This window comes from Panthera onca, chromosome D2 (genome assembly GCF_046562875.1).
Source record: "Panthera onca isolate mPanOnc1 chromosome D2, mPanOnc1 haplotype 2, whole genome shotgun sequence".
Taxonomy (NCBI): Eukaryota; Metazoa; Chordata; class Mammalia; order Carnivora; family Felidae; genus Panthera; species Panthera onca.
Window position 1 is genome coordinate 399,776 of NC_138349.1, and position 23,742 is coordinate 423,517.

Sequence of the window (23,742 nt, forward strand, 5' to 3'; positions counted from 1 at the left end):
AGAGCATTTCCATCATCTCAGAAAAAAACCCTGTATTTTCTGGCTATTCCCCCATTTCCGCACAATCCCCAGCCCTAAGAACCAGTAACCTCCTTTCTCTATATATGTCCACACACTGGGCATTTCTAGAAATGGAATCATAGAATACAGGCCGTGTGTGTGTGTGTGTGTGTGTGTGTGTGTGTGTGTCCTTTGTTCACTCAGCATGATGCTTTCAAGGTTCGTCCATGTTGTAGTAAGTATTAGTGGTTCATTCCCTTTTCTGGCCAGTGTTTCATTTTATGAATACACCACGTTTTGCTTACCTGTTCCTCACTTGAGGGACATGTGAGTTGTTTCCATCTTTTGGCCATTGTGAATGATGCTGCTGCAGGCATTGGTGCACAAGTTTTTGGGGGGACGTGCATTTTCATCTCTTACGCGTATACCACTTTCTTTTGCGTGTGGATGTCCAGTTATCTCGGTACCATTTGTTGAAAAGACTACTCTTTCCCCACCAGTTGAGCACAAGTATGTGGGTTAATTTCCGGATTCTCAATTCACGGGGAGGCTGGCCCTGGCCGCAGGGTTCTCCCAGCGCCTAACGCCCCACCTGCCACGCAGGAGCCCCTTGGCTTCTCACCCCACCATCAGCTCTGAGCTGATGGCCGCTGGGGAAGACGGCCCTGGGACCTCTTGCTGAGCTAGGAGCGTCAGCGACTCAGGTGCTACATCCTCACCCCCCAGAGGCTCTGTGGCTTTGTAAATCTTTCCAAAAACTGAGCCCTGCAAACAGATTCCCCACGGAGAGCTGCTGCCCGTTTCCCTACGCAGCTCGACCACACAGAAGTCACGGCTGGAGACCGTTATGGCAAATATCTACGTATTTATACGGCACATCCTCAGGACGGCCCTGCATAGGGAGGTGGCATGGCGGGCCATTTCATTCACCAGAGCATGTGTCGGGAATCCGTGGGTCTGTCACTGCTTCTGCCGTCACACAGTTGTTCAGCGACACGGAGCTGGGCTGAGATGGAGGGTGGCAAAGGCCTGAGTCGGAGGGCGGCCGCACCAGAAGGCGAGAGAAAGTGCAACACTGACGCCCCATCCTGCGAAAGGCCACCGCTCGCTCAGAGTCAGCTCAGAGTTCTGTGGCTCTCCGTCCACGTTGTCACTGGTGTCCCTTTTTTTTCTTGGTGCTTTTAAATCCTCGTGATGCACCTTGACCGAAACAGATGGTAGAAGGTATTCTGAAAGAGAAGAGTCGTCTCCGTACTAAACCATTTCTTTTCCCAACGAGAACCCAACTCATAAAATAGCGTCGTGAGTTTATTCTGGCGAGCTCCTTCTCTTCCACTTTGAGGAACACTTAGGACAGGGCTGTCCCTTCCCAAGATGCCCTGGGCCCCGGGGTCAGCTCCCTTCCTACACCTGGCCATCCACCTCAGACCCGCTTCCACCAACACACTCTCGCCTGGAAGACTCAGCCAAGAGGGCCGCTCCTGACACGGGTTCTAGGCCCAGGCTTCCTGTGGCCCACCATCTGGAAGGAACCCTGACTGCCACGGCATCCGGGACCCACTTGCAGGCCAAAGGCTGGGCGGCTGCGCGAGGGCAGCTGGGGGTGAGAGTCTACTTATCGGTTTGCACTTGTTGGCAATTTCTTTCCTTCTGTCCTGTGTCCTTCCCAAAATTAGACTCGAAAACAAGTTTAGCCCAATAAGAACACAATTAGCAATAGAAAAACAGATCAGTAGATCGTAACTTCGGCAACGACAGCCAACGTTCCTTCCATCCCAGTTTAGGCCACGATGCAAGGGGGGCGATGGTGCCTTCCCTTCCGGTGCCTCAGGGCCCAAAACAGGGCATGCGCAAGACACAAAGTGACTCGAGAGAAACAGAATCGGTCAGGCTCTCAACTCCTGCTGAAGCCAACACTCCAACCCTCTTCTCTCAGGGAGACTACTGCCCAGGGCCCAGCCCAGCATTCTCCTCACAAAGCACATGCTCACAACCTGCCCCAGAAGGATGCCAGGCACTGACCTGTGGCCGGAGGTCCGCCGCTCGCCCACAGGTTCTGGGAGGGAGGCCGCGTGTTCAGAGCAGACTTCCATGGCATCCCCTCCTGACTGCTCCCCGTCATCCCCCGGAGCTTCTGCGGATGCTCTTACAGCGGCCCCGGGTGTGGCTGGGCTGTGGAGACAGGGTGAGTGGTGGCTCCTGTGGCCCTGTCTTCCCCCCCAGACTGACCACAAAAACACTACTTTTCTTGCAAAAAAAAGTTTTTTAACTGTTTTGGCAAAGCATACTTTCCAGACTATTGGGACAAGCACAAGGGTTACAACAAAACCTTAAGTGAATGGTCATGTGACAGATGCCACGTTTGCAAATTTAGTGACAGTTACACCTCATGTTTTGAAAAAAGTATTTTTGTGGTGCCACGTGGTAAATGCCTCCCAAGGGTGCCCGCTGTCTTTCCACAACCACGAGAAGTTTGCTAATGTTAACCTTGCTATCGAGTGTCGTCCCCAATCCCTATTCAATCCAGCATTGTAGGACTCCTTTCCTTGAAATGGTCCCTCCGAGAGAAGAGAGTCACCTTACACTCAGAACCTCGTGACTCTCCTGTGTTGCAGTGGGCTCTCAGACTCACAGTACTTTAAGAGCAAAGTCCTGCTGAGGACTACTAGCCTGGTAACACTTCGACACGATTCCCAGGATGTTCTGACGGACTCTGCCAAAGGAACCAGTTGCAAGAGGCAAAGAGATACAAGTTTAAGAATGACTCCTGATGCATTTCCCCAGGCTGTTCTGAGCAGTGGTGGTAACAAAATGGCTTCATTGTCCAAGTTACCAACCAGACAAAGAGCTGGAGGGTCTGCGTGAGGGGAGGGCCTCCCAGCCTGGGACAGATTCCCAGAGGGCCAGGTCAGCAAAGCAAGTGGGGCTGCAGCCCCCAAGAGGAGATACAGGTAGAGCAGAGAATCAGGTGACATTCCTAGGTGCCCCAGGGCAGACAGCAAGATGAGATCCCAGTCATTCCCAACAGGGCCAGCAAAACCATCCCCTACTGGTTTCACTCCTCCTGCCTGAGAACTCCCCACCCGACAGCACCCTTAAAGTCCACACACTCAAAACGCTTTTCTAAATTCAGGGGCCCATCCTGAAGCTTGGCACGTGCACCACCTCGCGTACCCTCTGCTTTTCTTTGGCTTATCAAATCGGAAGTCCGCAGGGTAGAGGTGACATCTCACCAGGTGATCTTTCCTGTCTTTGCTGGTCTTGAACTTCTCTGCACAGCCTTCCACCAGGCACTGATACTGAAACAGAAACAGTGTCACCTCCATCCTGACTCACAGAGTCCCCGCGCACCTTGCCCCTGACCTCCAGCTGGGAGCAGTGTGCTGACCCCCCCCCCCCCCCCAGCTAGGCAAACAGCTTGGGGACAAACCCCTCCTCCGCCCGAGATGACTGCCCTTGGCCCAAGGAACATGGACACATCACCCACCATGTCCTGCCTTTCAGACAGGATCTGGAACAGTGAGTCATGCCACTCCAGGATGTGGACGTCCAGCAGGTGCACTGAGGGGAAGGCCCGTCTGCAGAAGGAGCAGACGTTTCTGTGCAGAGTGTGGTAGTGGTGCTCATAGTCCTCCAGGCTGTCAAACACCTGGCAGCAGCCTGCCACCTGACAGGTAAACTCAGGCACCCTGGCAAAGGAAACCACCTTGTGGGAATGCCGTCCTGCTGATGACAGAGGACCTTACGCTCCCAACTGACACCTTTCCTTTAAGCAGCCTGATAAACGGTAAAGCTCTGATGTTTCTTTGGCAATCCCAAATTCTAGTTTCTTAACAACTAAATTTTCACAGACCGGAGAGGAGGGAGTGAAGCCAGAACAGAGGAGCAAGGACGGTGGTCTGGCAGAGGGTAGGGTGGCGGATCACCCAGGAGCGAGCGGGCTGGATCCAGGGAGGGGGCAGCGCTGGGCCCAGAGGCGAGTACCTGGGCCTCTCCGGCGCCTCTGTCACCTGTGTGAGCACGTCCTGAAGGTAGAGGTGTCGCAGCACGTCCCCATCCTGCAGGAAACGCACATCATGGGCGGGGCCGGTCTGCCAGCCCCGCCCCCGTCCGCCCCGCCCCCATCCGCACGCCCCATCCACGAGCGCCCCGGCCCGTATCCCCCGCCTCGCCGGAAGCCCCATCCGCGAGCGTCGGCTTCGTCCCCGCCCGACGGTCCCGCCCCCAACCGCGAGCGTCGGCCCCGCCCACGGCCCCCCGCCCTGCCCGCCGGCCCCGCCCCCGCCGACAACCGCCCTCTCCCTCCTGGGCTCACAGACCTCGAAGAACTCGTGCTCCCGCGGGAAGCGTACCCGGCGCGCCGCGAAGCGGAAGGGCGGGGCTCCGGCCGCGGGGTCCCGCTCCACCGGCAGCGGCTCGGCCGCCCCGGGTCCCCCCGCCAGGCGGGAGGGCAGCGCGGGCGGCAGCTGCATCGCCCTGCGCGCTGGCGGCTCCACAGCCTGCCGGCCACCGTCCGCGAGCCGGCCGGGGCGGGGCCGGAAGTGACCTCGCGCCACTTCCGCTGCCGCCGCGGGTTTCGCTGTGAGCTTAGGCGGACCGGCGCCCGGACGCGCGGTGAGTCCGGCCGCGGGCGGTGGAGCCTGAGCCTTGCGAGGGGGAGGCGGCGGGGCTCAGTCTCCCTTCCCCGCGCTCCGCCGCCGGCCGTGCGCCGACCGCTCAGGGGCGCACGGCCGGCGGGCGTCTCGCCCCTGGACCCCGCGCTCGGGTACGGTGCTGGCCTGTGCGCTGCCCCACCGACGGCTCACGTCCCAAACTCTAACCGTGCGGCCTCCCTGCTGTGGAGACTCCCACCCCTCCTCCGCCCTCATTACCCTCACCCTTGTCCACGCCGCGTTTGCCTCCCACCTGAAGGGCTGGCGCGGCCTCTGGGTCGTGCTGGTCTCCAGACCAGTAACCAAACTGGAGCCAGAGTGGTCTTTGCAAAATTCACGTCCTACGGCAATGCTTCCTTGTTTAAAGCCCTTCGGTGGCTTCCCGTTACCTTAGTCCAGCGGCTCTCTCGTAGCCTGTCAGGCCCTGCGCGTTCCGCCTGCCTTTCTAGTCTCCTCCCTCCCATCAGCTCCTGAGGTGCGCAGGACTCTGTGCCCGGTGCTCAGTGCCCGCCGGTGAAGAAAGCAGAGGACGCCTCTGCCCAGCCGCGGACACGGCTGCCTACCTGGTGAAAGTTACCTAGTTAAAACAGCGATGGGTGATCCAAGGGACGCAAGGACGCTTGAGACTTACGGGGGGGGGGGGGGGTGCGGGGTGGCCATGGCCGGACTCCCCTCCTCCCCCAGGTACTTCGGCGTTGATAGGACCTGTACACCCATGCGTGCAATATAGTCAGGAAGTGAGGTAGTGTTTCTTTAAAAAATTAGAAGATAATTTTAGAGCTGTCATTTAAAGAGCATAATAAAAATCTTTTGGCTCCTTCATCCTGGAAGTAAAGGCTTGTGGCCCCATCCCCGGTCCGTTTCACAGCTAAGAAGAGCCCTGGACAGATTCATCGCTTATGCTTTACTTTTCTGTCTCTGAAAAAGCATCAGGGCTCTTGACCTTTTTTTCACAAATTTTGTTTTACAAGCCCATTTGTGCAATTAGTTTTTTTTTTAATTTTTATTTTTTAACATTTATTTATTTTTGAGACAGAGAGAGAGACAGAGTATGAATGGGGGAGGGTCAGAGAGAGGGAGACACAGAATCTGAAGCAGGCTCCAGGCCCCGAGCTGTCAGCACAGAGCCCGACGCGGGGCTCGAACCCACAGACTGCGAGATCATGACCCGAGCCGAAGTCACACGCTCAACCGACTGAGCCACTCAGGCGCCCCATGTGAGGATAGTTTAGAATAAATGTTCACGTTGGGGCGCCTCGGGGGCTCGGTCGGTTAAGCGTCCTACTTTTCAGCTCAGGTCATGATCTCACGGTTCATGGGTTTGAGAGCCACTGTGCTGGCAGGTCGGAGCCTGGAGCTGCTTCGGATTCTGTGTCTCCCTCTCTCTCTGCCCCTCCCCTGCTCACTCGCTCGCTCTCTCTCAAAATAAATAAATATTAAAATAAAATAAATACACATTTACTTAGATGATCTTTCTTCTGAAGCCCTATCTCCACCTACTTGTATCTGGGGGACAGGTGTTTTCTTTCCATGGTAAACGCAGTGCCCTTGCCATCTAGCATGACCTTGTAGTCCATCCATCATAGGACACCTAGTCTAGCCATTATAGGACAACCCACATTCCTTAGGAAGCCTTGTAGAACGTAGAATGTGTGTAAAACCGATTGCCCTGAGATTCAAAGAGGCCTCAGCAGAAGAGTTCTGTGTTGTCTTTTCTGTCTTGCTTGTGGTTTGCAGTGCCTCGTTCAGGCTCTTCTGTGATCACTAAGGTAACTGATGGTGACTCAGATCCAGTTTTCCTTTGGTAAAACCAGCCACTTCTCCAGTAACGTTTCCTCGTGGTCGGCCCTATGTAGTAACGGAATTTGTTCCTGCTTGTCTAGTAACAATACCATGGGAACTTACTCCGTATGGGCCCTTTGGTGTTCTATCAGGATGATTTTATTTGATCTCCGCAGTACCTCTATGGGTAGGATTTACTACTCACCCCTTGGCAGGAGAAGCCTAGAGAGATCAGGCTCCTTGCCGAGGACCTTACAGCCCAGAACTGGCCAAGTCAGGGTTCAGACTGCCTGGGACTCCGCAACCCATGCCCTGCTGTGCCTCATGCCCATAACTGGTTATTGTGAACTCCTCCTGATTTTAAAAGTGTGTGCTAGTGACTTACGCACCTGCTGACGCTTAACCGTTCTGCTTTTCTGTTTGAAGATTCCCTGACTCTGGCCAGTTTTCGATGTTGAGCATGAGTTGATGATATTTGTATGTGCGGAACTTGTTCTCTGTCGCACAAGGTTAGAGTCTCACTTGCCCAGTTGCAAATTAATATTCATTAGTTAATTAGCATATGGGTTGTGTGCTATGTCTACTGCTCGTTTACCTCAGGCCTCGTCTTCACTAGAGCTGTTAGCACAGTTTTGTTTTTTGTAGACGGCTTTCCTCTTAGCTTTAGGAGAACATATTGTTGATGTTGTTTCAGAGCCAAAACTATGAGTGAGTTTCGGATTCACCACGACGTCAATGAGCTGCTCAGCTTGCTGCGTGTCCACGGAGGGGATGGTGCTGAGGTCTATATCGACTTGCTGCAGAAGAATAGGACCCCATATGTCACTACCACTGTATCTGCACACAGCGCCAAGGTGGGCCCCGTCCTGGTGCGGCACTGTGTGCACTGAACAAGGTGGGCCCTGTCCTGGTGCAGCACTGCGCACTGGACAAGGTGGGCCCCGTCCTGTTGCTGCACTGTGTACACTGGGTAAGGTGAGCCCTGTCCTGGTACAGTGCTGTGTACTAGGTAAGGTGGGCCCTGTCCTGGTACAGTGCTGTGTACTAGGTAAGGTGGGCCCTGTCCTTGGCACAGTTTGTGCACAAAGTTCATAAGCTTCCTGACTGAGCAGCCACAGCATTACCAGTGCAGATGGCAGACAATACTTGTCAAAGGCTTTTCTTGGACCAGGAATTCTGCTCAACTCCATGCTTCTGATGCTTCCTCATAACGGCCCTTGTTACTCACTCTGTTGTACAAATGAATAAATGGTGGCTCAGGGAGACTGCTGGGCTGTCACCCTGACCTCAGAACCCAGGTTCTGAGTCCCCTGAGGAAGGAGACTCAGATATTCCTCTGGATGGAAAGGAAGCTCCTGTATTAACTGCATTGCAATCCCTCTAAAGCAGGTTTTTCTGTTTTTATTCAAATAGCATATAATTCAAAATTACGGATCTTCAGTACGAGATAATTTTGAAATTTGTTTTTAGAAACACTCTGTAAAGCTTGTATTATTTAAATAGCTTGATAGTGGGGCGCCTGGGTGGCTCAGTCGGTGACGCGTCCAACTTCGGCTCAGGTCATGATCTCGCGGTCCGTGAGTTCGAGCCCCGCGTCGGGCTCTGTGCTGATAGCTCGGAGCCTGGAGCCTGTTTCGGATTCTGTGTCTCTCTCTTTCTGACCCTCCCCCTGTTCATGCTCTGTCTCTTGCTGTCTCAAAAATAAATACACATTAAAAAAAAATTTTTTTTTAATAAATAGTTTAATAATGGCACAAGGATAATTAGAAAAATTCACTGAACAGACAGACTGGGAACACAGAAGTGATCTTAATTTATTACAAGGGGAGCACCATAAATCAGTGAGTGAACATAACCGCTGAGCCTATCCCTGGTTCCAGAGGGAATAGAGTTAAATGCGTAAACTTAAAAAACATTTTTTTATAATGTTTATTCACTTTTAAGAGAGAGAACACGAGCTGTGGAGGGGCAGAGAGCCCAACACAGGGCTCGAACCCATGAACTGTGAGATCATGACCTGAGCTGAAGTTGGATGCTTAACCTACTGAGACACCCAGGCGCCCCAATGCATATATATTTTTTAATGTTTATTTATTTTTGAGAGCGAGAGAAAGAGACAAAGTATGAGCAGGGGAGGGGCAAAGAGAGGGAGACAGGCTCCAGGCTCTGAGCTGTCAGCGCAGAGCCTGACACAGGGCTCAAACCCCCAGACTAAGAGACCATGACCCAAGCTGAAGTCGGACACTTAACCGACTGAGCCACCCAGGAGCCCCTAGAGTTAAATGTGTAAAGTGAATGCATAAACTGGTAGAAAGATCTAAATGGTCATTTCCTGATCTCAGGCTGAGGAAGCACACAGGAGGGAAATTGTGGGAGATCATGGGTAGGTTTAATGAGATATTTTGTTGAGTTTAAGTTTTATTTCAGGGGTGTATGATTATTTAACCTACCTAATTTCACTGTTTTGGTTTTCGTGTTTAATTTTCTGGAAGATTTAAAAAAATTTTTTAACATTTTTTTAACTTATTTTTGAGACAGAGAGAGGCAGAGCATGAGCAGGGGAGGGGCAGAGAGAGAGGGGGAGACACAGAATCCAAAGCAGGCTCCAGGCTCCGGGCTCCGAGCTGTCAGCACAGAGCCTGACGCGGGGCTCGAACTCACGGACTGCGAGATCATGACCTGAGCCGAAGTCGGGCGCTTAACCGGCTGAGCCACCCGGGCGCCCCTGGAAGATTTTTAACAGTTGTTTATTATTGTCACTAAATCTTTCATGTTTATGCTTTTGAGGTTAAAATAGCAGAATTTTCTCGTACTCCAGAAGACTTTCTAAAGAAATATGATGAACTGAAATCTAAAAACACAAGGAACCTTGACCCACTGGTGTACCTGTTATCGAAACTCACGGAAGACAGAGAGGTAATGGCCGTGGACTCATCGAGAGTGTGATGCGTGCTCCTGACGGAGCTTGTGTGTGGAGCTGCTCTGATTAACCTGTTCTGCGCACGTGGGTTGGCTCAGTTGCGACAACACATCGTGAGTCTGCTGTCGGACGGCACCTTTCTGCTCGCCTGCAGCACCCAACACGGGGCTCCTTCCCTGCCTTGTGCTAGCAGCACTCTGGTGTACCGCAGGGGTGTGTCGGTGGTGCGTCAGGAGGAACAGTAGCTCGTGTTGGCGGTGCCCCTGGGAAGTTTGACCGCGGTTACCCCTGTGGTTGGAGGGTTTTGTATTTCGTAGTCTCACGCAGGGGTTTTGTCTGTTTTGAATGGGCATGTTACTTGTGACCCTAAGAAAAACACCTAGCGTCATGTCAAGGCCGGAGATGCTGTTGCACCCGAGGGCGTCTGGGGATGTGCTTGGGCCTCTCACTCCTCAGGCCCAGGGTCTGGAGAAGGTTGTGGTGCCACACCAGGCATGTTTGACCGTCACACAGAGGGAAGAGGTCTTGCCACGTGCGGGACGGGAGACTGGCCGAGCGTAGAGAAAAGGCTGAGTTGGGAACAGGGTTTGGGAGTTGGCTGTCAAGCATCCGCGGGATTATCGCCCTCTCTGAGCATGTGACCCCTCACGGCAGAAAACACGGAGAGACTGACTGCGGCCCGCAGACTCGGGAGTTGCCGCTGCCCTCCGTGGGTGGCTGGGGTCAGGAGGGAAGGAGGGGGCCTGGCCGTGCCCAGCAGAGCGCAGGCGTGTAATGTAGGGTCTCGTGTGTTTTCAGACCCTGCAGTACTTACAACAGAACGCCAAAGAGAGAGCCGAGCTCGCGGCCAGCGCTGCAGGCAGCAGCACCAGCGGCTTCAGCGGCCCCGCCACGGCCTCCAAAATCTCCATGCAGGAGCTGGAAGAGCTGAGGAAGCAGCTCGGCAGCGTGGCCACAGGCTCCACGCTGCAGCAGGTACTGCACCCGCCGTCCACGGGCCACGCCTGCGGGAGCAGGTGCGGCGATGGGGTGTGTGCGAGCTAGAGAGGAACGTGGACGTGGAGGGGCCGCGGCTCGCTCCCGATGGGGACCTAGCTGCGTAGGGACGGCAGTTCTGACGCACGCTGCAGGTCAGAAACGCGAGGCCCTGCGTCACCCGCGCCGGCTCACCTGTTCTGGGCTCGCGTGTCCGAGGCACTCGTGTGGGTCTTGCCCTGTGTACTGTGATTCTCCGTTTCCATCCATTAGGTTTTCACAGTTTGTTTCTTAAGGTTGTATTTTGTAGATAATTTCATCTACGTTGTGTTATCTTCTGTGCTTACTGTTTTTTCTTGCTCTTGATTTCGTGTCCTGCCCTGGTCACTTGAGGGACAGCTGTCTTCTCAGGCTATAACTTCTGTGGCTTTCAAGCTCCCTCAGAGCTGCGTCCCCACGAGGGTCTGAGCAGAGCACGTGCCTCTTGAGCACCATGGCTCTGACACATGACAGCCAGTGCCGGTGGGCGTGTCCTATCAGCACCTCCCGTGTCCCCGCACTGCCACCCCGTGTGATCGACGAGAAAATGGTCTGCACCTGCCTCTCTCCCTGGCCACCTTTGAGCTGGCTCTCCTGACAGCCGGGCCACCTCGGCCTGCCCTGGTCAGCTTCTGGTGGCTGGTTCCGCAGGAGGACTGCTGCTCCGGGCGTGTCGGGGGTCGGCCTTTCCCTGGGTGGATCTCTCCTCTACGCCCGCCCTTCTCCAGCTGGCTGGGAGGGGCGGGGGGGTGGCCTGGTTTCCTTGACCCATCCGTGACCCATCAGGTCGTGACTAGACCTTGTGTCTCCGGGAAAAGTGACGGGGTCCGTGTGTAGTTGTCCCCAGAAGGGTGCAGCCTGTTGCTGGTGTTGCTGGTTTACCTGTGGGTCCTGCACAGACTGGGACCCTGACAAGAGGCTGGGTTCCCGTCTCGTCCCCAGCTCCTCACACTGTGACGGGCGTGGAGACAGTCGTTCCGCTTCCTCATTTGCGTTCAGTGGGCGATCTCTCCAGTGCCGTATGTGTTAGCGTTAAGCGTTTGTACTAAAAGTATATATTTTTTTTTGTTTTTTGAAAACACCCTCGCCAGTCTCTGGAACTGACAAGAAAGTTGCTTCGAGATAAGCAGAACAAAAAAAACTCAGGCCAGCGCCTCCCCGTCTTTCCACCGTGGGTATACGACAGACCCACCCTCCTTGGGGACTTCCTGCCCGGCTCAGGCGTCAACACGGACATGGCTGTGCCTATAGGTATGCGGTACGTCTGTTTCTCACATCTGCGTGTGTGAGCGGCGTGGGGCACCGTTCTTCCTGTGCTTTTGTGCTCAGGAGCGCCGAGCTCTTGTGTCCTCCCTGTGTCTGCCCTCCCCGCCCCCCACCCTCCTCTTCCAAGTGCTCCCATGGTTTGCTCCTGGGTCTTTTCTGATTGTTTCCCTCTCCACAGTGACCTTTTAGTTTGAAGGAATCATGCCCCTGTTGTGATCTCAGGTCTCTATCCCTAGGATGTCTCCCTGAATTTTGGCTCATGGGGCCCATTGTCTGCCGTTTGTGTCTCCCGCGGGGCTCCTGACTTGCCCTCTGGTGTCCCCACTCCTCTCGTGACGACCGGTGTCGCTGTTTGTCAGGTCCTGGAGCTGGGGGTGGCCCCTGTGTTCATTTCCTTCCCGCTGCCCCAGCCTGGTCCCGGGCCCAGCCTTCACCAACCCTTCTTGCTCACACACTGTCCTGCCCTCACTGGCTTGGGCCTCTACCTCCCCAGAGTTTTCTGTGCTGAGGAATGTTCTGGATATGCTGTATCCAGAACGTATGGTGCCATCAGCTGAATGGAGCTCGTGGGCATTGAAATGCAGCTAGTGTGGCTGAGGAACAGGTGTTTTGCTCTCTTTACTTGGCCCAGGTGGCCGGTGGCACGGAGCCTCGTGTCCCGTCCCTCCTCCCTGGGGTGCTCTCCACAGTCCCAGAGCTAGCGGCTTTGAGCGGCAGGGGTGTGCCCCACGTCGCCTCTGCAGCGACTCCCCAAACCCTGGCGAGCCACAGAGACCCTGCTGGATCGTTCTCCTGGCCGCGGTTCGCGGTGCAGCGTCCCCTTCGGAGCAGTCCCTTCCTATCTCGCCTGCCTCTCAGCAGCACGGCTTGCGGTGCTCTCTCCCACACGTGGGCAGGGTGCTGGAGGGGCAGGGTGGCATCTGCCCCCTGAGGCCGAGGTCCCCTCCCTCAGGACCAGCTGACCTGGTGCTGCACCCCTTAACCCCACTGAGAGCGTGTGCCGGGGCTCTGAGTGGGGTGACGCTCCGGTTTCAAGTGAGCGGCAGCCGAGGCTGGTGGCCGTTCCCGGAAGACGGCCCTGCTCACGGGGAACGGGAGCTGTGGGTGATCTTGTCGTGACGGGCTCGTGGAGAGGAGCCAGAGCTCAGAGTGCGCCTCCGCGTGCCGGGTGACCCGGGCCACAGACGGCGGCTGCCTGCTCGGAGCCCGTGTCCCGCGCGTGTGGTGCAGCACCACCCTGAGCCGCCAGGCCCCGGTTTGGGGCACTGTGGGGCCGACACAGGCACGCGTGGGGCCGGCTGTGCGAGGCTGGGGTGGGGGGCGGCTTCGTGGAGACACCTTTCTGCCGCTGCTGCCTCTGGCTGCCCGCGCACGGCGGTCTCTCCCGGCAGGTGTTGTTGGGGGGAGCAGTGGGGGTCGTGTCAGGGCCCGTGAACCGAGAGAGGCAGGGGGCTGCCTGGGTCAGGAGGTGTTTGGCGGGCGGCCCTGGGGATGGCTCGCGACTGTCCTTCGGTCCGCGGCGTGGTTGTGAGGGGACCGCCTCATACTGCGCGTACCCGGTTTTAAAGTCTTTGAAGAAAATCTTTTTGTCGCGCCGCAACCCAGACTTGCTGGCCGTGACCAGTGCTGTGGGAACAGCTTACGGCAGAAGTGCTCCTTAATTCCTAACCACGTCCTTTTAAGGCCGGGCGTTTATCTGAGTGGGAGTTTTTCTCCGCCCGGGGCTTTAAGGCTGTGGCGCACCGCTCCGGGGCCAGTCAGGTCCCCGTCAGCCTGGTTCTCACGCCCGTGAGCGCTGGAGGGCGTAGCACCGGGGAGCCGGTGGGGGAGGGGGGCGTGCCGAGGAGATTCCGGCGGGAGCAAGGTCTGTGGGAGCGGGGACCCTGGACGCGAGGCCACGGCCCAGCGGTGTCCACGGCCCGCAGGCACGCTGCCCCTGACCGCCCAGGAGTCGGCTGTGGTGGAGGACCTGCTCTACGTGCTGGTGGGTGTGGACGGCAGGTACATCACCGCCCAGCCTCTCGCCGGGAGGCAGAGCCGCACCTTCCTCGTGGACCCCAACCTCGACCTGTCCATCCGGGAGCTGGTGAACAGGGTCCTCCCGGTGGCTGCCGGTTACTCCACGGTGACCAGGTGGGCGCCCGCCTTCCCAGGTGCTCCTGATCCCTGCAGCTCAGTCCTCGCGCCCAAAAACAAAACCCCAAGAGCGCGCTTGTCTTGTCGTGACCGGGTTTCACTCCTGGCACGGTCCCGAAGGGCCTGGGGACAAGTGCAGGGGGCTGGTGTCTACAGGTTCCCTTCAAGGGTAAGAGCTTGAGTGGGGAGGGGACCCAGAGCTTGTGACATCTGATCTGAAAACTCAGCCTCACCTGCTCAGGTGCCCTCTCCCTCCTAGGTTCATTGAAGAGAAGTCTTCCTTCGAATACGGGCAGGTGAACCACGCCCTGGCAGCCGCCATGAGGGCCCTGGTGAAGGAGTACTTGATCCTGGTCACACAGCTGGAGCAGCTGCAGAGGCAGGGCCTCCTGTCCCTGCAGAAGCTCTGGTTCTACATCCAGCCAGCCATGCGCACCCTGGACATCCTGGCCTCCCTGGGTACGTGCCTGCCCTCCCGCCCCCGGGGACGTGCCGGCCCTCCCGCGGGAGCATCGGCAGGACCGGCATGTTGTGCGGCCAGAGCCCGCGGGGCGTCAGGTGTTAGTCTGTGGCAGGAAAACTCTGGAAGCTCTTCCTGATAGGCTTTAGTTAGCGATCACAGCGTTACGGTTTGAGTGTGTCCCGCGAGAGCGGCACCTGTCCCCGGGAGACCGGAGATGAACTGAGGCCCTGGCCTCTCGTGACATGGCCTCAAGCGCCAAGGGCACCCCCTTCGCCGCACTGAGCGCCACCTCCACCTCCTTGCAGCCACCTCGGTGGATAAAGGCGAGTGTGTTGGGGGGTCAACCCTGAGCCTTCTCCACGACCGGAGCTTCAACTACACGGGGGACAGCCAGGCCCAGGAGCTGTGTCTGTACCTCACCAAGGCTGCCAGCGTGCCCTACTTCGAGATCCTGGAGAAGTGGATCTATAGAGGGATAATCAACGACCCGTACAGGTAGGCTCGCAGGGCCCGAGGAGAACACCGGTGAGGTACGCGAGGGGCACACGCCCACACGAGCCCCGGGAGGCTTTATCTTGTCGAGCGGAGGGCGTCGGAGTCGCCCGGAGCGGCGGCTCCTGGCCTGAGCTTCCTTCCTTCCCAGTGGTGAGACTTGAGCGTTCCTTCTCCGCATCACACGTTTAAATACGTAAACGGAGCTTGGGTAGCTCACGAAGGAGTCTATTGTGTTGAGGTAGATTTCTTAAAATACTTTAAAAATAAGTCTGTGGCTGGGGTAGTGTTTCTCTGCTAATGGTGCAAATAACAGTCTGAGGGGAGGGCCTTACAAGGAACACGATTTTATTTTATTTTTTATTTTTTATTTACTTATTTTTTTTTAAATTTTTTTATTTTATTTTTGTTATGTTATGTTTTTTAACGTTTATTTACGTTTGAGACAGAGAGAGACAGAACATGAACAGGGGAGGGGCAGAGAGAGAGGGAGACACAGAATCTGAAACGGGCTCCAGGTTCTGAGCTGTCAGCACAGAGCCCGATGCGGGGCTCGAACTCACGGACCGTGAGATCGTGACCTGAGCCGAAGTCGGACGCTTAACCGAATGAGCCACCCAGGCGCCCCAGGAACACGATTTTAAAATTGTGCCTCACGCGGGGCGCCTGAGGGACTCGTAGGTTGGGCGTCCGGCTCTTGGTTTCGGCTCAGGTCATGATCCCAGGGTTTGTGAGTTCGAGCCCCGCGTCAGGCTGACAGCACAGAGCCTGCTTGAGATTCTCTCTCACCCTCTCTCTTTATTCCTCCCCTGCTTGCACTCTCCCTGTCTCTCTGTCTCTCGCATAAAATAAAGTTTTAAGTAAACTTGAAAAAACAAGTTGTAAAATCCTGCCTTGCGAGAGCGGTATCTGAAGCAGGTGTGCTGGGGTCGCGCCCCTGCTGTTGGGGTCGTGCGTTGTCCGTGTCTGTGATGGAGGGAAGTGCCGAGTTCCCCTGGGAGGGGTGGAGGTAGAGGTCCCCCTGTGGCCCCGTGGCCCCGGGTCTTCTCCGAGCCCCCGGTTGAAACAGCTGCCCCGGGGGTGTGGGTGGGTTCACTGTTGCTCACAGCCGGGGACCGACTTGGGTGGAGGGGGGGCTCTGGTCGGCCAGACCCCGAGAGCGTCCGCTGTGCCTGCAGCGAGTTCATGGTGGAAGAGCACGAGCTGCGCAAGGAGAAGATCCAGGAGGATTACAACGACAAGTACTGGGACCAGAGGTACACCGTCGTGCAGCACCAGATCCCCTCCTTCCTGCAGAAGATGGCAGGCAAGGTCCTCAGCACAGGTGAGCCTTGCGGCCCCGGTGTGCCTCTGCCTGTGGCCTTGCCGTCACGGCCCCGTACCCGGTGGCGCCTTCCCTGCCTGGCGACCGTCCCGTCCGACTCCTGTGGCTCTGGGTGCTGTTGCTTTGTGCCCTGACCCTGGGGGTTTGTCTCACAGACGCCTTTTCTTTGCCACTTCGCTTCTAGAATTCTGTTATCACTGACAGGAAAGTTGCTTCCCTGCTCCCAGCTGACCCCAGACGCGGGGCTTTTCCACACCGGCATCCCGCTCTCCTGTTCTCTGTGGACACAAGCTGGGCATCCTGTAAATTAGCCCTCATCCCATCCACCCGGGGTTTGTGGCGGGCTCCTTGGTTTGAGGCTCAGTCCTTTGGGGCGGCCCCCACATCAGCAAGTACTGGGTCCTGTCTGAGTGGCTGCAAATGGGAGGCTCCCATGGCCCCCTCCTCTGGTGTGATCATTTGCGAGGACGGCTCACAGAACTCAGGGAAACGCTTTACTCTCTAGATTACCAGTGTGTTATAACGGATACAAGCGAACAGCCAGGTGAAGGGTCCATGGGGCGAGGTCTGGGCAGGTCCCGAGCACAGGGGCTCCTGTGCCTGTGGATTTGGGGTGCGCCATCCCCATGTGGATGTGTACCCCTCCCTGGAAACTCTTCAGACACCTTGGTTTAGGAATTTTATGGAGGTCCCATTATGCAGGCATGATTGATGAAATGATTGACCGTTGGTGATTTATTCAGCCTTTCCCGATCCTGACCTCAGTGGGCGGTGATGACGGGGTTGGGTCCCCTGGCCACCAGCCCTCACCCTGAAGCTGTCTAGGGAAGCTGCCGAGAGTCCCTCTCTGGCCTGAACTCAGGTGTGGTCAGAAGGGGCTTCATGAGTAACAAAATCCCAAGAGTTTTAGGAGTTCAGCGCCAGCAACCAGGGACAGAGACCAAAGATCTGTTTCTCACTGGGTTGGTCTCATACCATGACAGGAAAACAGCCGAGGATGCAGGCCTCACTGGGCTAGTGATGGTCCTGTCGCCATCACGTGGACTGACGTACCTGACACGCTGCTGGCCGGGAACTCGGCACTTTGGTTCTGGGAGCTGTGCTGTCTGGGACGGGGTCGGAAGAGGGTTTAGAGTCTCATTCTCTGAAATATTTTTGAAATTATTTCTGTGTTCTTAGAAGATCTGGAGAGTCCAGCCTGTTCTAGCACTTAGCGCTTCTGTGCTCCGTGGGTGTCAGTTGGTTGTGTTTCTCTGCCATGTGTAGAGGGTTGTAGGCTGTTCTCAACCTCTCTTTCCAGTTCTCTAGCTACTGTTTGGGTTACAGCATCCGAGGTTCAGGTCTGTGGTTTATTGTACTTACGGTGAAAATTTTAATTTGCTTTCTCCCTGTCTTTTCAGGAAAATATCTGAATGTAGTCAGAGAGTGTGGCCACGATGTCACCTGCCCAGTGGCCAAGGAGATCATCTACACTCTGAAGGAGCGGGCATATGTTGAGCAAATCGAGAAGGCTTTCAACTATGCCAGCAAGGTCCTGCTGGCCTTCCTGATGGAAGAGAAGGAGCTTGTGGCGCACCTGAGGTGTGTCGTCTGTCCTTGGCCTCCTAGCTCAGCATGTGTAACCATCGGGGGTGTCTGACCAAGGCCACAAATTAACTTTTAGTGGCTCTGTCCTATTTATGTAAAAACCGGCACGCTGCCAGGTTGTCCTGCCTGAGAAGACAGCCTGAGAACCTTGCACATTTGTGACCCTGCCACTGTGGTCCTAACTCCCCGAGGCCCAGCAGGGCAGTGTCTGCCTGCGTCACCTTGTCTGCAGTGACACAGCCTCCCAGTCTTGCCCCCGGCCCCACCAGCCCCTTCCAGGCGGCGTAGCCGGGCACAGAGTTCTTTGCCCCTGCCTAAGAGCTGTTTGTTTCCGTTTGTTTGAAGCTGACCGCCGGTCTCCCCTTTCTAACATGTTTCCTGGTGTGGGGCGCTGGCCATGTGCTTGACACGTCCTTCCTGGGCCGCGTGGCCCCTCCTGGCTTCCCCCTGTCCCCCCGCCGCCCCCATCATCAAAACCGCTGGTTCTGGTGGGAGCCCTTTGCAAGCACGCAGCTCTTCCTCGTCAGACGCCTGCCTCTCTCCGAGTCCAGGCCGCTGTGCGCGTCGGCCAGTCTTCCCGATGACCTTGCGTCCGCCCGCAGGTCCATCAAGCGCTACTTCCTGATGGACCAGGGGGACTTCTTCGTGCACTTCATGGACCTCACCGAGGAGGAGCTGAAGAAGCCGGTGGACGACATCACTCCCACCCGCCTGGAGGCGCTGCTGGAGCTGGCCCTGCGCATGAGCACTGCCAACACGGACCCTTTCAAGGACGACCTCAAGGTGGGCTGGGGGTGAGGGGGCGGGGGGAGCACCTTTCAGGCCGCTCCCCGTGTCCCGAGAGCCGGAGCAGCTGCCTGAGAAAGACATTTGAGGTAAAGACACGGGAGGAACCAACTCTTGACAGTGATACCCGCAGCCCGGGTGTGCGCACGTGGGTGTTTTATGGTAAATGCAGCACAGTGACGTTTCCTTGTCTCTAGCTTTCTCTGTTACGAGAACGCACTGTGTGTGGCGTACGACACGCAAAGCGTGCGTCCGTCAGCTGTCCCGGTAAGGCTTCCGGTCGGCAGTAGGCTCTCGGTGGTCGGGGGAGGGGAAGTCAGAAGTTGCACGTGGGTTTTCAGCTGAACGGCGGGTTGGCGCCCTGACCCCCGACGTTAAGGGTCGGCTGTGCTGTGTTTCCAGACCCACATACCTTCTCTTTCAGCCTGAGCCTGGCACCTGCGGTAAAGTTGTAAATCTGGAGGGATTCAGGCCTTTCTGACTTCACGGTTTTTCATTTATATCGTCAGGTGTATTTTAAATGATCTCTCCGTACGTTTGTTTTCCTACTTTGGTGGAGGAAAGACGCCTACTTTTTGAGTGGGGGTCTCTTGGCAGGCGCTTGTTTTGCAAGCTGGGCTCGGAGATGGAGTCCACCGGAGGGACTTGCTTCTCCGGCCTGTGCTGCGGCTGGATTGGTGCCGTGGTCAGGACTCGACGCCATTCTCTCTGTCTTTCCCAAGATTGATCTGATGCCGCATGACCTCATCACCCAGCTCCTGCGGGTTCTGGCCATCGAGACCAAGCAGGAGAAGGCGATGGTCCATGCCGACCCCACCGAGCTCACGCTGAGTGGCCTCGAGGCCTTCTCTTTCGACTACGTCGTCAAGTGGCCCCTGTCGCTGATTATCAATAGGTGAGCGTCGGTCCTTCCTGACCCTTCCAGCACTAGCTTCTCTAGACCTTACAGCAGGTCTGCCGGGAGGAAGGGACTGGATCTGCCCGGCACCTGCCTTGTTCTGCAGAACGTCCAAGGCGCCTCCACACCCATTTGTGTCCAGGGTGGGCTGCCTGGCGCCTGGCGGCCGGAGTGCAGAACCGCTTCGGTGCCGCCGAAGCCCAGGCCGCCATCTGCTGCGAGCCTCATGAGCTCTGGTGCCGCCCAGAAGCCTACCTACGCGCCTGTCTCCTCCCGCTCCCTGCAGGAAAGCCCTGACGCGCTACCAGATGCTCTTCAGGCACATGTTCTACTGCAAGCACGTAGAGCGGCAACTCTGCAGCGTCTGGATCAGCAACAAGGCCGCCAAGCAGTGCTCCCTGCACTCCGCTAAGTGGTGCGTCTCGTCTGCGCGCACGCGCTCCCCTCTTGCAAAAAGGCAATTTGTCGCACACCTTTGTAGCTTATAGATCCGTGACATGTTTCACGTTGCGGAGCAGGGCCACTGCCGACCGCGGTGGCCACTGGCTCTGTCCCTCGGCCGTCTATGCAGACTTGGGGGGGTCGGGCCCGTTAGCGTGAGCCCTTCGAGGTTTGGGGGCGTGTGCTTCCTCCTGCTGGCTCACACGCAGCTGCTCACTGTCGGCCAGGGGTGCCCCACACGCTGGTGGTGTTCGTGCCCGCGTGTGGGCCCCCGTGGAGGGGCATGAGCCCGGAGCAGACGCCCTGACGACAAGGCGGGTGGCCCCCACATGCTGTAGATGCGCCGACTCCCTGTCAACTGCGCTGAAACCGTCTGCTCGCTCAGGTTTGCCGGCGCCTTCACTCTGCGGCAGCGGATGCTCAACTTTGTTCAGAACATTCAGTACTACATGATGTTTGAAGTCATGGAGCCGACCTGGCACGTCCTCGAGAAGAACCTGAAGTCTGTGAGTCGTAGCTTGGCGTGTCGGAACGTTGAAGAGGCTCCAGCGGGTTCTTGAGGAGGGAGCGTAGCAGGTCAGGGGTCAGGGGTGAGAGCAGCGCCGGCCGCCGGCTGATGGGGAGGAAGCGAAGCCCTCCGCACACACGAGAGGCTTCCCTACGAGCACGGTGAGGGTGTGCGTGTGCGAGAGCAGGCGTGTTGGGGGTGATGTGTTGTCCCTCAGAGGCCACAGGGTCATCTGAAAAATGGCGACAGACCGGAAGCGTGCAAAGCTGCAGCCGAAGCCAGGCCCGCAGAGTCCGTCTGCTTGCGAAGTCGTTCCCAGAGTGAAGGCCGGGTCCTTCTCTCCGCACAGGCGTCCAACATTGATGACGTGCTGGGCCACCACACGAGCTTCCTGGACAACTGTCTGAAGGACTGCATGCTGACCAACCCGGAGCTACTCAAGGTGTTCTCCAGGCTCATGTCCGTGTGCGTCATGTTCACCAACTGCATGCAGGTGCGGCCACCCCACAGCCCACTCGCCTCCTGCCATCTGTCTGCAGGGGTGCTGCTCTGAGTCCCCTTCCGCCGGTATGGGCCTCTGTTCTGGGCCTTTTTCTGGACACCTGCTGTTCTTTTTGTCCGACTTGAGCTACTTGATTCAGTTACAAGCAGCTGCCCCAAAGTATTGGCACAGAATGTAAGTGTTGGAAGGCAGAGGGGGTGAGGTGGGGGTTCACTGGGGCTCCAGGGCCTAGGGGGTCTGAGTCGGTGGGGCCAGTGGAGAGCGTGCGAGGTGTTGGCCAGCCTCCAGAGGACAGGAGCCTGGGAACTGGTTCCTTAGACCTCTCGCGGTCACGTGGGGCTCCATCGGGGGAGAAACGTTCTTCAGTCAGTCAGTGGACCAGCCCTCGGGCAGGCGCCCGTAAGGTCACGTGGGCACAGCAGACACCGCCTGGCTGTGCGGAGGCCCACCCTTCACTTGAGCCGGGCGGGTTGACGCTAACAGGAGCGTTTCTTTCTGACCCCAAGAGATTTACGCAGAGCATGAAGTTGGACGGTGAGCTGGGCCGCCTGATGTTGGAGCATGGCACAATGCTGGGGCCGCCCACGGAGGCCGAGCGGGCGGAGGAGCGCACCCGCAAGGAGCTCGCCAGGAAGGTGTGCTTCGTCCGGCACCGCCGGGCCTGCAGCTTAGCAGGCGCGCCTGCTGCCGCCCTTCACTCTTCTTTTGGTTAAAAAAGTTTGCTTTGAGTTAGATATTAAATATGAGTCCCAGAGAATCTTCTCGCTCGACTTGTCCAAACCTCAGCCCCTCTGTGCTTGAGGGCAAGGCCACGGTTCCCCCCAAGGGGAGGAACGCCCAGGTGTGGGCGCCCCTTGGAGGGCCTGGCACACAGCAGGCGTGGGGCTGTGGGCCCTGCCGTCCTTATGGTCAGAGCCCGGCCTTAACTAGAGGGGCCTCCTTGGAGAGGATGTCGGGGCATAGGCCCTGCAGCACCAGCCCAGGCCCCTGCTCCCGGGCCCCTGGGTCCGTTCCCTCCACTGAGAGGGAGCCAGGAGAGAATGCTGCATTAGCTCGAAAACCTGAGTTGCAGAAAAAAACACCCCAGGCGGGCGGGTCTACTGCTTGCGCGTGTGGGTGGGAGCAAAGCAGGGTGCCAGCTGCCCAGACTGTGTCTCTGTCCTGTGGTCTCGGGAAGCTTTATGTTGTCCTAACTCTTTCACCTTGTATCACGCAAAAACTTGCCCAGATCCTTTCTTCTATTAGAGATAAAGGGACAGGGAAGCTGAGCTGGTGAGAGCAGTGCCGAGGCCGGGCTGGGGGCGCTCACGGTGCCCAAACTTGTCTTCTAGTACCTGGCTGAGCACGTGGACGCCCCGCAGCTGGCCTCCAGCTTCGAGGCCACCATCAACAAGTTTGATAAGAATTTCTCAGCACATCTGCTTGACCTTCTGGCCCGACTGAGCCTCTACAGCACCAGTGACTGTGAGCACAGCATGGCCAGCGTCATCTCCAGGTGGGTGCGTCATCTCCAGGCGGCTTCCCGCGTGGCCACGGGCGCGATCCTGTCCCTGCCTGATGGGACTCCCGGGTTTCCCTCGCCGGCTCCCCCTTCACCATTGCCACGCAGCCTTGGGCCACCTCAGGAAGGTGTCACTGAGGCAGGGTCTGCTCGGGCGTGAGGGTGTCTGTCCTTAGCCTCCTATGCGTCACCCCCTGAAGTCACAGACGGGCGTGCGTAGCGGTTCGTGTTCACTCGTGTGTGTGCGCCAGCGTGTGTCGGGCTGCCCCGTCAGTGCCCCCATAGCCCTAGGCTATGCACGGCAGCCGCGTCACCCCCCACCCCCTGCCCCCATTTTCAGATGAGCAGCCAAGGGGTGGCCACGGGAGGGAGGATGGGACCGGGGATGCCATTTCTGCCGTGGGCTGTGAGCACCCAGTGAGGGTCGTGGCGGCACGCACTAAACCCGCCCCGTTTGGGCTCCTGACTCTGTCTGTGCCTTGTCACTCTCGGGTGGTGGGGGGTGGGTGTGGTGGTACATTCCCGGTGACTCTGGGAGGGGCCCCGTGGGAAGGGGGACCAGCAGGCCGCTCAGCCAGTTTGTGGTTCTGGGGCCGTCAGGTTCCCACTGCCCGTGAATCCTGGACACACAGCTCTTCCGAAGGGAGGCAGCGGCTCAGCTTCTTTCCAGGAGATTGAGGGGGTGTCCCTGCCTGGGAAGGTGTCCTATGTTGGGCATCGGATGTCCTAAGGACAGGGCCTGGGACGCTTGTTGTTTAATTTTCATGTGTGTCTGAGTTCTGGTGTCAGTATCGCCTGAGAAAGCGGGGGCCGGATGGAGCCTGAGGCCCTCGTGTGGGTGCGTGTCCCTCGCACCTGGTGCAGAGACCACCCTTCCCCCTTTGTGGGGCGGACAGGCTGCCCCAGGGAGGGCGCCTCTGCACCTGGGGGTGCAGGAGCCCAGCCCCTCTCCTCCCGCAGACTTGACTTCAATGGCTTCTACACGGAGCGCCTGGAGCGTCTGTCTGCAGAGAGGAGCCAGAAGGCAGCGCCCCAAGTGCCCGTCCCACGGGGCCCCCCGGCATCTGCGCCCAGGGTTGCCGTCACCGCCCAGTGAGGCCAGCAGGTGTTGCAGAAGAATGAGTTCAGAAGCCATCACGTGAATGAATGTTGCTGAACCACACGTGTTTGTGTGTGTCGTTACTGTTTAAATATAAAATCCGAGGGGCGTCTTGCCAAGCTGCTGTCATTGCTCAGGGCGCTAGGTTCCCTTCACAGCAGCCACCCGCACCGGGCCGGGTGCCTCCATAGGTGTGTTTGTGTGAGTTCTTCTATTGAATAGGGTGAGTTTTTAAAAACGTTTTTGTTCTCAAATAAAGACAAAGTGAAGGACGCTTGGGTGGCTCCGTCAGTTAAGTACCTGACTTTGGCTCAGGTCGTGATTTCACCATTGGTGGGTTTGAGTCCCACATCAGGTGGGGACGTGTCCCA

At 57.3% G+C, this 23,742-nt stretch overlaps 2 protein-coding genes across 2 annotated transcripts; one reads left to right on the forward strand and one right to left on the reverse strand.

Annotated features, from left to right (window-relative positions):
• Positions 1-845: 845 nt before the first annotated feature.
• ZNF511 (zinc finger protein 511) lies at positions 846-4,554 on the reverse strand. Its single transcript, XM_060641142.3, has 6 exons — positions 4,320-4,554; positions 3,985-4,058; positions 3,488-3,689; positions 3,175-3,299; positions 2,023-2,172; positions 846-1,229 (listed from the first exon to the last, which is right to left on the reverse strand). The coding sequence occupies exons 1-6, from the start codon at positions 4,470-4,472 to the stop codon at positions 1,151-1,153; spliced, it is 783 nt and encodes a 260-aa protein (XP_060497125.3). The 5' UTR covers positions 4,473-4,554; the 3' UTR covers positions 846-1,150.
• On the forward strand, positions 4,496-23,644 carry TUBGCP2 (tubulin gamma complex component 2). Its single transcript, XM_060641122.3, has 18 exons — positions 4,496-4,614; positions 7,129-7,288; positions 9,222-9,350; positions 10,153-10,329; positions 11,460-11,619; positions 13,560-13,767; positions 14,030-14,229; positions 14,539-14,728; positions 15,904-16,049; positions 17,450-17,630; positions 18,239-18,419; positions 19,145-19,317; positions 19,607-19,735; positions 20,147-20,267; positions 20,619-20,762; positions 21,278-21,406; positions 22,103-22,266; positions 23,233-23,644. Exons 2-18 carry the CDS (start codon positions 7,139-7,141, stop codon positions 23,366-23,368), a joined length of 2,718 nt encoding a protein of 905 aa, XP_060497105.1. The 5' UTR covers positions 4,496-4,614; positions 7,129-7,138; the 3' UTR covers positions 23,369-23,644.
• Positions 23,645-23,742: the final 98 nt, after the last annotated feature.